General features: G+C 45.4%; 1 protein-coding gene and 1 long non-coding RNA gene across 2 annotated transcripts in view; both read right to left on the bottom strand.

Annotated features, from left to right (window-relative positions):
- Window positions 1-6,184, bottom strand: part of LOC142599159 (potassium/sodium hyperpolarization-activated cyclic nucleotide-gated channel 1-like) — a 308,414-nt gene extending 302,230 nt beyond the window's left edge. The window contains exon 1 of the mRNA XM_075738902.1: window positions 5,639-6,184. Coding sequence (XP_075595017.1) covers window positions 5,639-6,006 — 368 coding nt within the window. The 5' untranslated portion in view covers window positions 6,007-6,184. The remainder of the gene's footprint in view (window positions 1-5,638) is intronic.
- LOC142599235 (uncharacterized) overlaps window positions 1-15,111 on the bottom strand; it is a 911,312-nt gene that overhangs the window by 345,717 nt on the left and 550,484 nt on the right. The gene's annotated exons all lie outside the window — the stretch shown is intronic.

The following is a 15,111-nucleotide window of genomic DNA, read 5'->3' on the forward strand; positions in this document are numbered from 1 at the left end:
AGGTCCTGCTTCCTAAACATCTAATTTCAATGTTTCTTGTGGCAATTTCACCCCATTACTTCTATGTAATTTCTTTCCTCTTTGTAACATCCATTTATGCATTTGAGAACCATTATCATATTTCTCTTCAGCCTACCTTTATGGAAGTTGCATTTTACCTGGGGAACTATTATAAAGCTTAATATATAATGTACTGTCAGAAAGAATTTTTGCACATTATAAATACATTGTTTAGATTAATGCTACAATTTTGTCATTTTATCCTTTGGGGCACTTATGGAAGTAAAGTGCAAAAAACTGTTGGAATGTAGCAAATAAAAAGCCAAGCACTACTAATAATCTTTTTAATACTAAATGGTACTCTATGTTTAGTCACGTACAAAGAGTGAATGTTCATGTAATTAATAGAAATAGTTTAACTGTATGAAGTTTTTCTTTAATAGAAATAAAAATTATAATCACCACAATAGTATTTGAAAATTCAAAAGTCTCAATACTGTAAGAGAACCTCATGACAAATCCTGAGCAACAAGACTGAGATGACTACCTTTAGAATCCAAAACTACAGATATTTCATACTCCTACACTACCAGTGACATAATGTATCCATTAAAACCCACACTAATTTGTAACTGATCTATTTAATATAAACCAACATGATTTATATACTTAATTTTATATATATATCAATTACACTTAAGTATGATACAACACATTTTGTCTTCATCACATATAACATTACTTTCAAACTCTACTGCTCTGTATAAAACTAAGTATGTAACAGCTCACAAAAAGATAAATCTTATTAGCTTCAACTGAGACATTACAGACATGTGACAAAAGAGAGGGACAAAGTGCTTACCCTAAGCTTCTTAAAATATAAATGATAGGTATAACATGTAGAATGAAGACTGGTCTCAAGGAAGAACAGATTTTAAATCAATACATGCACAAATTTTAGAAATATGTATGTGAACTGCACATATAACATACATAGTCTACCACATTAGGGTGACTGCTGGTAGTCAAAGGCAGGTCCAAAAGGTAGGTACAAAATAAAAAGAAAGTTGATGCATAAGGCAAATATAAGTTCAAAATTGAGAGAAGTATAATAAAAAACATGAGGCACACTAATATGTTGCAATTATGATATATTTTGGCACATACTGAACTGAAAAATTAAGCTGCACATGTGCATGAACACATTGATGGGTTGCATAAAACTGCACAAAATAAGATAATATTTTAAATAGCAACAGACATAAAAATATTCTTCCATAAGTACCTAGATGCACATATACAAATATTATTGTGTCTTTCACCCTGATTAAAACTCATTAAAACCTGACATTAAATTTATTTACAAGGTAGCATCAGTAGACCTTTATATGATTTATAAAGGTTTATATAATAATCTTCATAGCTTTACATGATAACCCTCAAATGCATATACAAAAAGGTTTTGAAACTGGAATGCCACGCATTAAAAAAATCTGGCATACCTTTACTATTCACTATCCTCTGAAATTTTCTGTTCAAGTTTTAGAATTAACTCTGCTTTTACTTTTCTGATATCATTAAAATAAGGCTTTGTGCTCCTTGAATAGATGAAAGTTACCCAGAGATTCTCCCAATATAAGATGGTAATAGTTTGTTGCAATTGTTGCAAATCAGTTCATACTTTATATTAATCTATGTAGGAAAAAGACCTTCAGCATTGCCCACATTGCACCTCCTTATCCACTACTCTGCCAGATAGCTCCACATCACATTCTTACTTCACTTCATCTTGAAGCCAATTAAAATTTCTGTCCCCATTTTCAGTCAAAGGCTGTTCTCAAATGTCAAATTAAGAACTGGAACCATCAGAGTGTGAAGGCTACATTTACTCACACACATATTATTCCCACTCAGTCTTTCTCATACATTGCTCTGTCTTGTCAAAAGATGCCTCTCCCTTGTGACTCTGGAGGTAGTAACTGATGTCTTTTTAGAATGCTTACTACAGATGCCCTAGTTGATGTGGTAATAAAAGCAAGATTTCCATGACAGCACGAGTTTGTGTACAAGGCAAGCAAGCAAGCAAGCCCTTCGAGCGTTAATGAAACTCCTGATGTGCCTAAGGACACTGAGTAATTAATTGTCTTTTAAAAATCAGCCACCTACATTTCCACTAATACCAGAAGGCCATAACATATAAAAGTCACCTGAAGCCCAAGTCCACTGCAACTCTGCTATGAAATGAGTGAAACACATATGGCAGCAGCAGAACCATGTGCAATTACTTGCATCTCCTGTTGGCTTCATGCTGCTCTCATCTGGTGGCTGCAAGGCCACAGGGCTGGCAGGGAAGACCAGAGGCACTTGGTATCTCACAGAAAGCATGCAGGACTTCAATAAACTCTAATCAAAACACCGACAATAAGTTCACTTTTGTGAGTCATGCAATTACACAGAATTGTTGTCCAAGTTTAGAAACGCAATAATCACAACTGCGAAGAGAGAAACATAGGTCTCTTGCTGGGTTTGATGTGCATTAGGTGCTTGGTTTACATAACAGTTTCCAAACTAGACATTAACCTCAGAAGACTGGGAAGAGATAACCAGGAACAAAATGGTCCCCTTGTGGAAAAATTATGTAATACTTATTGAATTTAATTCTCCAAGGGTGTATCTGATGAAGAGCAAATTCTTCCCTGAAACATAGGCAGGACGAAGAGCCATAAAACTAGAGACCAAGCCCCACAAGGATGCGAGTACCCAATTCACAGAGCACTGAGTTTACAGACACAGCTTCCACACTGTTCATACCAAAAAAGGGGGGTGGGAGGGTGCAGGGACTCTGCCTGCCCCCCCCAAACAACACAGCAAAATATTGCCCGGCATGTAGATAAACATGCTAATTTTTATCAAAATCATGAGAATGAGGTCAATAAATGTAACCAAATGCATCAAAGTATCCCAGCAAATGCATACAAGCATTAAGAACTAGAAAAGAAAAAAAAAAGAAACAAAACAAAAAAAAAGAGAATCCACAGGAGCCTGTACCAGAATTTTCCCATGTCCTACATGGTTAACCCAATATTCTCCTACATGTGCCTATATTTAAAATTTACTGTGATGTTCATTTTCCTATGTGCTACAAACACACTAATATAAGCTAAATTTACAGACTTACCCTAAATCTTCCCATTTGGATATCATTAAATATTCAGCTCTTTACCTTTTTCTTGTTATTTTGATAGAAAATTTAGTTCTTTCCCTTGGTGGTATCAAGATTAACACAGTAAAATTAGAATACCTCTGCCTCTTTAGAAGCTTTAAGGCTTGTCTATATACAAACATTACACTGTTACTAAATCATATGCAAAAATAAATTGAAACTCCACCCTTATATATGCATTTTTTCTGGTACAGAGACACTTGTCGGGAGGCACTTACTAACATTGTCCTTATTCCCATATAGGAAGATGAATATAATATATAGTGCAACTTCTTCACACATTTCTATAAACACTGCCACCCAAAAAGAGTATTACCATTATACAGTTGCAATTATTTCAGGAGAAACAACACAAACATTTCACATTTCTCACTGAAACAGTCCTACTGGCTAAAAAATTTGGGCCAGATCAGGCCACATCATTCCAAGACTAATAAAAGACTATGAACTTTATTTAAAAATCAAACATCTCCATTCTAATAAAATAAAAACATAATAAAAACCCCAGAAAATACAGTTAATATAAGAATATGCAGATAATGGTCCTGAAAAGGATGCAGTGTTGTTTAGTCCTACTGAAAAAAAATAAGTAAACATATGCTATGATCTCTAAACCTTCCCACGGAAAAATTAAGACAGAATTAGAACATATTTGTGTAATGAAACAGAATCAACATACCTATCACCTATTTCACATATCAGCTTAAAAAGTAACATAGTGCAGAATATGATGCATAACCTATTGCCCAAAACATCATTCGGTTGTGTACCTCCCTCAGAATCCAAGCTTACAACAAAATGAGGGAATTTACTCACAAGAATAATCTCATTCATTTTAATGGAATTCTCATGTGAATAAAGTTACTCATGCACACACACAGGTAAGAGGCTATCAGACATCCCCCTAATTCCCTACACATGCTACCACAGTACCAGATGTGACCTGCTACGTCCCTCTCTGGCTGGCAGAAAGGGAGTGGGTGGACTCTTGGCTCTTTCCCCCTTTAATGCACCTGCTAGTGCAGCTGAGCTGGCATGCGAGAGGGAAAAGGTACTCCAGGAAAAGAACAAGTGCAGCTTATTGCCTCCAGGGACCCAGGAAAAAGCAGGGATTTGAAGCATGATTTCGAGTCATAACTGAATACTGCCCTGCTCCTCTGCTCTTGTAGCTGTACTGATCTCGGGCTTGACTGCAAGGTGCTAGCACAGCTCACTGCGTAACACCTCACTCTGAATAGTCCCACAGAAACTCGGACTTTGGAAGTATTTCCTCTCATTCCCTCTTGAAGCATGTTTTATTTAAGCTACTTTTTCTTAGAAGATCCATGTAACTATTGAACATTCTGGATTTTCCTTTTTTAAAAATTGTTTCCAATGTGATTCACTTATTGTATACATGCAGGCTGTTCAATTCAAGCTGTTGATCAAATATGCTTAACACCACTGATAGTTCTTCAACAAATATTGTAGAGTGTAAAATTTACAAAGGCATATAGCCAGCTGGCATATACAGCAAAATTAAATAATCCTTCATTTAAAATGTAATTTCAAAGGGTAATATCTCTTCACCGGAATTTATTTGCACTGCTTTTCATGCAACTATTCCAATTTTGCATACAGCAACATTCTAATTTACCATCACATTTACCGCTCTGTCTCTGAAAACATAGTTTCCCACACAGCGTTAGCTTAGATAAAGTTATTTTGCTGCAACTTTGACAAAAACGTACTTCCTTCACGCGACACCATGAACAAGTGTTTACGCCGGGCGCCCAGGAAGGAGCCGGCATGCGCCCAACGCGGCCCCCAGGATTTTAAATAAATTATTACGTTACTGTCGCTGCGTGCACCCCAGCGAGCCCTCCCACCCTTGGGCAGGGCCGTGCCCCGCTCCGGCGCCCCGCCCGCTCTCCGCCCGACGGACGCAGCGAATTCAGCGGCCACCGCGATGCGACCAACTCGGGACGGCCCCGCTGCCCGCGCGGCCTCCCCGCCGCACTGCGCCGGCCGGCGGTGCCCGCAGCTCCGCGAGGGCGGCTGGCGTGGCCTGGGTGCAGTACGCTGGAGAGCGCCGCGCCGGACCAAGCCCCGCTGCCGCCCCACCGGCGGTGCACGGACCGCGCACGGGCGGGGGACGGGGGAGGCAAAGTTTTTAGTCGCCAAGTGGGGCAGCGAAGCGCCGCGGGGAGTGAGGGAGGGAAGGGGCGAGGCGAGGCCCACCCGCGGGGGCGGCGAGGGGACGAAGCCCCTCACTTCCGCGGGGTGCGGCCGGCCGCCGAGCGAGCGCCGGTGCTCGCCGCACCCCCCAGGCCGGAGCCCGCCGAAGTTTCTGCAGGGTGAGGTGCGAAGCGGCGCTCCGCCCTGCCTCCCGTGGCGGGGTCACCCCCCGTGCGGTCGCGGGAGCCCCGCGCTCACCTGAAGTCGCTGTAGGGGTGGATGATCCAGAACCCCGCAGTTTTAACCCTTTCCTGTTCCTTCTCCACTGCCTTCTGGCTGCCGAACATACGGAGGGAGAATTTGTTGACCCCCGGCTGCAGCATGGAGGTGAACTGTCGCTGCATGAAGCCGTACTGCCGCCGGGGCCCCTCGGCATCCTCGAAGCCCACCACGGGCTCCTCGCCCCCGCCGCTGTCCACTTTGAAGCACACCGAGTTGCCATGCTCCTTCACACCGCCGGGGCTGCTCTGGGATTTCTCAGCCGGGGCCGCTGGCTTGGCTGGGAAGGTGTTAGCGCTGCTATCGTCCCGGCTGCCGGGACAGGAGCTGCGCTTCCCAGTCTCCATGCTGCGGGGCGGGCGCGCCCCAGTCGCGGGAGAGCGCGGGGAAGCCTCGCCGCCGCCGGTGCCCTTCAGCGGCGCGGCTGGGCTGGGCTCAGCTCCGCGCCGCCGCGCCGCCCGGCATGGCCAGCACCACCGACTCTGAGCCGCTCTCCCGCGCAGGGCTAGCACCGCTTCTCCTTGCCCGCCCCCTGCCAGCGACCGCGCCACACCGCCCGCCTGACATTGAGCGCCCCGGAGTCCTTGAGGGGCTGAGGCGCCCGGGCCGAGAGGAGGGGGAGGAGCCAGAGGGGGGGCGGGCTCTGCCCCCGGGGCCGCGGCGCGCGTGGGCCTAGCGGCAGCTCGACATATGGGCGCAAGTGCGGTGGCCCGCGGGGAGGGGGGCCTGGCCTCCCTCCCTCCACATGGCGGTGGCAGGAGGTGCCGCCCGCCGGCGTGGCGCTTGGTGTGGCCTGAGGCGACGGTCGCCGAGCGGAGGGGAGACGTGGGGAGGAGAGGGGCTACCAGGCAGAGTGCGGGGCTGCTCCGAGTGCCGCGGCTGGCGACCCCGTCTGTTCTTCCAATATAAATACAATAAAACGGGTGGCTTTCTATTTCACCTTGTGTGAACCGAGCAGCGAAGTGCTGGGTGGTAGTGTGCCTCCACACTGAGAGCAGGAAATGGTGGCTGGAAATGAAACTGTGTAGAGGACTCACAGGCTCGCCCTTTACATGCAGCCTGTCTCTTGCAAAGCCTTTCTCTTGTGAAGCCTGTCTCATGCTTCTCATGGAGTAGATTGACTGAAAGAGAGCAAGAGGCAGACATCTGCCTGGTAATGGAGCCGAGCAACAGCACTGGAGGTAGCACAGGCATTTTGGCTTCACACTGCTGAAAATTAAATCAGAACCTTTGCTGGTGCAGTGTGTGCGTAATAGTGAGGGAGGAGGAGGGGGTGTGAGGAGGGAAGGCCAGGTTTTGAGTGACATTTGCTTTCACACAAAAAACAGTTGACTCCAGTTAGATGACATTTCACTACCTCCGAGTGGCTGTTTCCGTGTTCCTGAACATTACGCTGACTGAAAACATGGCTGAGCATGCGAGCACACAGGTGCGTGATGCATGGGCTGCTGCATTTGCAGCTGGAGTGCGCAGGGCTGCAATTCCTGATGGAAAGGCATGACAGTGTGCAGGAGGGCTGTGCCACCACGGGCACCTGCCTGTCTTACTGTAAAGCATAAAATGGCAGGTGTACCCAAGTGCAGATACAAGCTTTTCACATATGCCAAGCAGTGATTTTGGTTTTGTTTGTGTGTAAACAGGGATCTGGAGTTCATGTTCAGCTCACTCCACCTTCCATTGAAGTATGTCAGTTATAGTTAAGAAGCCTCCAGGAGACAGAGAAAAGGCTGTTGGAGTGGAAGGAAGCAGGAAATATTTCTAGCTCCCAGATACTGTAAGTGAACTTGTAGCCAAAAAGATAGGCCTGTAATGAAGGCCTACTTGTATTATATGTGATAAACTATTCATTATTACTTTAGGTAGAAGGCTAACGATTCTTAGAATGAGCACCTGCTACACATCATGATAAAAAGGAGGAGCTACAAGACACTTCAAGGTCCTTATGTACGTACTTTTCAGAAAGGGAGGACACTAATTGCCTCCAGCAGCATCCTTATCTTCCTGAGGCATATAGCAAACAATTACCAACACCGAAGTATTGAGAAACTAGGGGAAAGGTAACTTGGGCCAGGGTCCCCTCGACCACTGACCCATAAGCCCCCTACCCAAATTATACCCCCTACTCAAAAGATAGAGGCGGAGAAAGGAACTGAGCATGTGTTCTAGTTTGCATACTAGGCGAAGAAATATGAACCAATTATTGTAATGGGGAGTGTACCACTTTGTAATCTTTGTAACATTCGTGTATAAATATGACAAGAGAACCAGCGTTAGGTGTGCTAGATTTGTGGATACCACCTAGCACCCAGCGCCGAATAAAACAATATCTCCTCTCTAAACTGGAATAAGTTTCAGTTTTACTTTTTGGGTAACAAACTCAAAGGCAATAGAATATGTATTCCCCTAGGTATCTCTACACACATTATCCTGGGGACATTTGGAAGAGGGGTGGAAAGACACCCAAAATCTCAGGGGAGCTGTGGAGTGAGGTAGGATCCGAGACAGCATTGAATACTTGCAATTCTCCCAATGGTAAGCAGCTTTTCACAAGCCATGAGCGAGGAGGAGGGCCTTGGTCTCTCCTCTGAAAACTGAAAGATGTCGATATTTACCCCTAAAGGGTGTGAGTTTATTTGGGTTACAGAATGATAGGGAATCAATATCCACAGATGATATCACAGGAGCTATAGCATCATGCATACCTGCAAAAGCATAAAGAGTATTACAGCAGATATGCATAGGTCCTGGGACTCCATTTGGTTTGACATAGGTTTGTTTTTCACACATTCCAGATAGACTTTTCATTTTGCACATTGAAAAAAAATGTTAAGAAAGAATTAGTAAAGTCTCCCAAGCTTGGCTCTGGTATTGTGGCGGGTTGACCTTGGCTGGACACCAGGTGTCCACCAAGCCGCTCTATCACTCCTCTCCTCAGCAGGACAGGGAGGGGAGAAAAATAAGATGGAAAAAATCCTCGTGGGTCAAGATAAAGGCAGTTTAAGAAATTTGGCAGATGCACCCGCCCTGACAAAGCCCACGGGAAAATCTTCCCACCGCAGTTTGAATTATGCCCACAGGGCAGTGGCCGTTTCAGTTGACGGGAGACAAAGCTGAGGTCTTCGGCCAATCGGAGACCTACGTGACCATTTATGACCATAGGTCAGATTCAAATTGGGAGTCCCGCGAGAGCGCCATTTTGAGTCGGTCTCCCTCAGAGCAGCGGGTCAGCAGTCGGAGGCTCTCCCCGTGGGTTGGGACGCCACCTACAGTTCATCTTCTGTACAGATCGAGAGACCTTACCTTACACGGGTGAGTGATTTTGCGCATTTTGTGTCATCAACCATAAACCTTAGGAGCTCTTAAGTCAGTGGTGTAGTACTAATACCCCGACCGACATCCTGAACCTGTGGATTGTTAATGTCTGTTGGAGCCAGAGTGGTTTCAGTTAGAACAAAACTTAGTTTTTCCCCTTCCATCTTGTAAAATAAATATCTTTGATTGATCGTTAACTGGACTGGCCTAGTTTTTGTGGTTCCGTGACATTTTAAATTGGCGTAGTTGGCATGATGTCTATAGAGGAATTATTACGGAAGCACAGCTGTAGTCCTTCTCCCCCAGATTTAGATTGGGCAAAGGAGAAGTGGTCCGACCCAGTAGCGGTCATGGAGAGGATAGAACAATGCCACGGAAATAGTTGAAATGGCAAAAGGAAAGGAACTATGTGTGCCATCCTAGGCACCTGCTTGATTCAAGCACAGAAACAAAATAATGATTGCGAAAGATTAGCCACGGACAATCTGAAGAAACAGCTAGAAATAGATTGTTTGAAAGGAGAATTGCAAAGAGAAAGAGAGCAGACACATCTGTTGCAATGAAAAATTAAACTAATGATAGCGCAAGCGAAAAAAACTCCTAGTATTTTCCAAATCTGAAAATTAATTGCGGGTGCAGACCCTGAGGATTGGGATGGGGATATCTGGGGAGACTCTGATGAAAATAGCTCCGAGGAAATGGAGGAATTGGAAGAAAGGGACCAGAGAGGCACACAGGTCCACAAGGCGGGAACCCCCGAGCCACAGTCCACATGATTCCCTGGTCAGGACCCGAGCTCAGCAAATTGCAAGCAAAGTTCTCGCAAAAACCTGGAGAATGAAATGGAGTATTTGTGGAGAGTCTCTCTAATGGCGGGTGATCAGATACTGTTGAGCGATGACGAAGCAAGAGTGTTTTGGGGTCCAGGAGTGTTTCTGAGTGACGGACCGCAGGGCAACCAGCCATTAACATCCCGAATGGCTTATTGGGCTGGGGGTGTGGACCCCAAAGAGCGGGGGGAACCTATTACCATTAAAATAAAGGGATTGTCGGAGCTAGCCGAAGGAGTGCAAAAAGCCACTTGTATTCAGGCAATGTATGAAAGAGGGCAGCAAGGGATACCGATGGCTGCACCAGCAGACCCTAGCCACCTTAGACCTCTTACTAGGGGATTGCCGGACACTTTGAAAATACATGTTCAGTCCCTGAGAGAAAGGATTCAGAGAGCCATTGAGCAAAATCGGCAATACCCTCAGAACACAACATAGTGATTTATGGGTGCGAGATGGGATGGACTGATCCCGGGGGTGGCGCCAATGGGAACAGGAGGGTCAGACGTAAACCCCACCCTGACCGGCCTCTGCCCTGGGAACCAGAGCCTTTCCCAGGCAGGTCGAGTCAGAAATAAATAGCCTTTGATGAAAGGCATTAGCACTAGGAGTACCTAGAACAATGCTGCATGGGCAATCCATGGCTCAGATCCGGAAACTGGTGCAATTGCTAGAGGGGAAGATTAAGGAACAACAGGAGGTGCCTGCAACCCTGCCAGCCTGGGAAAGGAACCTTAACCCTTTCGCGCCTCTGTGAGAGGAGTTGCAAGAGTTAAAAAACTAGAAGCCGCAGTTTGGGGATCGGGCCACCCACTCCGCATGGTGAATTCCTGCCAATGGTCCGCTGACAGGGAACCTTGCATCCATATTCCTGTGGATCCAAGATGGCTAAGTTTAGAATTTTTAATTGATACAGGAGCCCAAATTAGCATTTTGAATAAGCAACAGGCTGAGAAATTGGGAATTAAACCCTCAAGAAAAGCTATAAATAAAATAGGTGTAACGGGTACAGCAGAAAAATGTCCTTTAGCTCGGATTCAACTTTGGCTACCTGGGGAGAAAAGAATGACAGCTGTGGAAGTGGCCCTAAGCCCTCATAAGGAAAATATATTGGGATTTGATGTACTAGCGGGCAAGCGGTGGTGCTTACCTAATGGCAAGATATGGAGTTTTGGAAGTCGATGGGCAAAAGCTGCCCATGTTAGAACCCTGCAGCTTGCACCTGCACTACCACAATCTAAAGTAACCTGTGTTTCTCAATACCCTTTGCCAACTGGAGCAAAACAGGGCATTACAGATGTAATTAATGATCTTGAAAAAGGCAAATCATAAGTCGCACCCACTCACCATACAATTCTCCAGTTTGGCCAGTCTGTAAGCCTGACGGATGGTGGTGTCTAACGATTGATTATAGAAAATTGAATAGTAATACTCCACCCTTAACTGCTGCTGTCCCGAGCATAACATCAGTGGTGACGGCAATCCAGGCAGCCGCTCACGCATGGATGGCCACTTTAGATGTTAAAGACATGTTCTTTATGACACCCCTGAGAGAAGAGGGTAAACCCCAATTTGCTTTCACTTGGGAAGGAGTGAAGTACACCTTTAACCGACTGCCTCAAGGATATAAACACTCTCCTACCATTGCCCACAATGCCCTAGCTAAACTTCTTGACACCGTAGAAGTGCCATCAGATATCCGCATATATCAATATATAGATGATATTCTAGTTGGAGGAGATAACAAAGAACAAGTAGGGCAAGTGGCTAAGGTCATCTGGGATTTGCTAACTAAGAACAGGCTAGACATCTTGCCTTCCAAATGCCAAGGTCCTGGGCAGGAGATTAAATTCCTAGGAGCTTGGTGGATAGCTGGTGCAGTTGCAGTACCTGATGATACACCGTCAGCTATTGAGAAGAGACAAACTCTGGGCAATAAGACAGAATTACAGCAACTACTAGGTACATTGGGCTATTGGAGGAAGCATATACCTCGGTTCTCAGTGATTGCCTGCCCTCTGTATGACCTGCTCTGGAAAAATAGGGAATGAGATTGGACTTCACAGCATACAGAAGCCCTTAATGTGTTGAAGGATGAACTAAAAGTCTATCAGAGACTAGGTCCATTGCACCCACAAGATCTGCTAAGGGTGGAGTGGGGATTTGCAGAACATGCTTCCCATTGCGGCGTGTTTCAAAAGGGACCGCAAGGGCCAGCTAGACCTTTATTATTCTCCTCCACCTTGTTCAAAGAAACTGAACAACGGTATTCTGAGTGGGAGAAGGGACTCCTTTCACTTACTAGGGCAGCCAAGGAAGTGGAGAAATTGCGTACTTCACAAGATATCATGGTGCAAGGCCCTTTCCCCCTTCTTAAGGGAACACCTCCTCCTGAGGGTGTAGCCCAAAAGGCCACAGTACGGAAGTGGTATGCCTACCTAGAAGGAGTTAGTCAGTTACTGCAATTGAGAGAGGGCCCAAGTTCCAACAACCTGTTAATCCAGATCCAGCTTTCTTAGGCCAACCTTATAAACCTTCCCCAATCAAAGAGGCACCTGAACTATCTGCAAACTCGGATACACAGGGAATGTGGTTCACTGATGCATCTGCCTGCCAAACAGGATCAAAGTGGCAATATAAAGCAGCAGCATTGGAAATTGGTACCGGGAAAATGGTTACAGAGGAGGGAGAAGGTAGCACACAGGTGGGAGAATTGCATGCTCTCCTGCTGGCAGCAGAGAATGGTGCCACCACCATTTATACTGATTCTTATGCAACCTATAAGGGTGCCACAGAGTGGATATGCCAATGGGAATCCATTAGGTGGGAAGTGGGCCGTACAAAGGTCTGGAGAACTAGAGACAGGCAAAGATTGTTAGAAATAGGTAGATCGCGACCCCTAAAGGTGGGATGGGTGAAAGGCCATGCAAAGAATGGAACCCCTGGTGCAAAATGGAACCAACGGGTAGATCATCTAGCCCAAATCAGAGTAATTGATAACAAAAAGGAGGATTGGAAACGGTTAGCTGAATGGCTGCACATTAAGCGAGGCCATTCAGGAAAGACAGACCTCTATTACGAATGTCGGTCTCAGGGATGGCCACTGTCTATGAAAATATGTGAAGCAATTCTTACGGCCTGCCCACAATGCCGAATAAGGCTCAAGGTCAGCCACCCAAATCAAGCCCCTGCCCAGCATATCAAATGAGGCAAAGCTCTTTGGAGCACCTGGCAAATTGATTATGTCAGGCCCTTGAGACCTTCACATGGAAAAAGATATATTTTGATAGGAGTAGAGGTGGTATCAGGATTAACCCTGGCCACAGCTGTTGGCACAGACACGGGAGATCAGACAGTTCAAGTGCTGCAAGAATGGTTTGGTATTTTGCCCATTCCTGAATGTATTCAGAGCGACAATGGGTCACATTTCACAGCCACAATGGTACAAGACTGGGTGCGGAGAGAAGGTATCAAATGGGTGTTTCACACACCATATTATCCTCAGGCCAATGGGATAGCTGAGTGAAGCAATGGTTTGGTTAAAAGACATGCTGATGTCTCGCGCCATAACTGGGACATACAATTGCCACAAGCAGTCTTCACTGTTAATAACTGATGGGGAAATTATGGAAGCCCGAAGATATGAGCATTTTCTCCCACGGGACCATTGATGGGTGACGCCTGTAAAAATATAGAAGCTTAGCTATAAGAAAACTTATATTAACTAGAAAGCTGCTTAAGGCCTAGAACTGTTTTAAAGACTATAATCGTGGGAAAGGGGTTTCTAATCAAGGTAATAGGTAATGAAGCTAACTGACCATGGCAATGTACAATGCTGCTACATTCCTTGTACAGTCCCTACCCAACCGGACAATAGGCCCAGGAATATTAATCTTATGAAGTAAGTTGTAATGGACAAGTGTATCCACAGCAAGGATACTGCGCATGCCTGCAAGAAGAGGGTCATCCAGCGAACACGGGTGCGAGACCACTGACGACCACCAGAGACCCTTGAGGACCACCAACTCAAATCACTGAGCATGCGTGATGGGGAGGAGAATATGGAAATGGATTCCAAGAAATGATTATCATAGGACTGCCTTTTCTCGGAAAAATAATGAATATGTATATTTTGATTCTATATAACCTGTATGTTGGTGATCACCTGGCATGCACGTTTGGTGGAGCTATTTCCCCTGTGCATCCAGCGCTGCAATAAAGCAAACCTAGGGTAACTCACGTCTGGTAGATTTTTTCTTTAACAGATGGCACCCCAGATGGGACCCTAGGACGCAAGAGGAAGAAGCACCAGTTAATTCTCTGGACAAACCCGTGACCAACGCTCGTTGCCAGCAAAATAGGTGAGTTCACCTAAGGGACTTGGACACGGGTGTTTCCAGACAATACTGGGAGTACTCTTGTGTTTAAACTTGCTAAAAGATTTGGTAAGAGGAAAAGAAGTAAGAAATGGGAAATACACCCAGCGTTGAAAGGGGGATGCCCCTTGCTGAGGTTTTGGAAAATTGGAATAAGGTTTATGGGGCACAGACTTTGCAAAAGAAAAGACTGATTGTGTTGTGTCAGGAGGAATGGCCACTCCTAACTCGAACTCGAGGGGGAGGACCTATGGATATTTGGCCTCCCAAAGGAACTTTTAAGCCCCATAAGTTAAAGTTTTTAAGGACTATTTTAGAAGATACTGCAAGTCAAAATATTGATTATTGGTATATTTGGTATGATTGGTCTTGTCAAAGACGTAAGCCATCTAAACCACGGGTAAGCCCACTTCCCTCTGCCCCCGAGGCCGAGGAAACTGACCTTCCCCAAGCAGGGATGTTTCCCATGAAATTGGATTACATCCCAAATCCCAGAGCAGGACCAGGAGCTCCTCCTGAAGTTCCTGCAGTGACTGCTGTGATGCGCCACGAACCTTGGAAACAAGGTGATTTGATTATGTGGCAAAGCAAAATGCCAAGATTAAGAGATGATGCAGAAAAATGTGCGCAAATGCTATCTGGAATAGTCACTGATTATACACCTAATTGGAGTGACATGAAGACTTTGTTGAGAGAACTATTCCAGATGGATGAGCGAGATAAAATTTTTCAAAAGGCCCGAGAAATTGCTCAGAGGGGTCAAGGATTAAATCCCTGGCCCACTGAGGACCCCAATTGGAATTTAGCCACAACCGATGGAATGCAAGCTTATCGGGCAGCCATCGGACAATTATTGGAGGCCATACAGCAATGTGGCGAAAGAGTTACAAATTGGACAAAGGTCCTTGAATGCAGACAAAAACCTGATGAACAC

This window comes from Balearica regulorum, chromosome W, assembly GCF_011004875.1.
Source record: "Balearica regulorum gibbericeps isolate bBalReg1 chromosome W, bBalReg1.pri, whole genome shotgun sequence".
Classification (NCBI taxonomy): Eukaryota; Metazoa; Chordata; class Aves; order Gruiformes; family Gruidae; genus Balearica; species Balearica regulorum.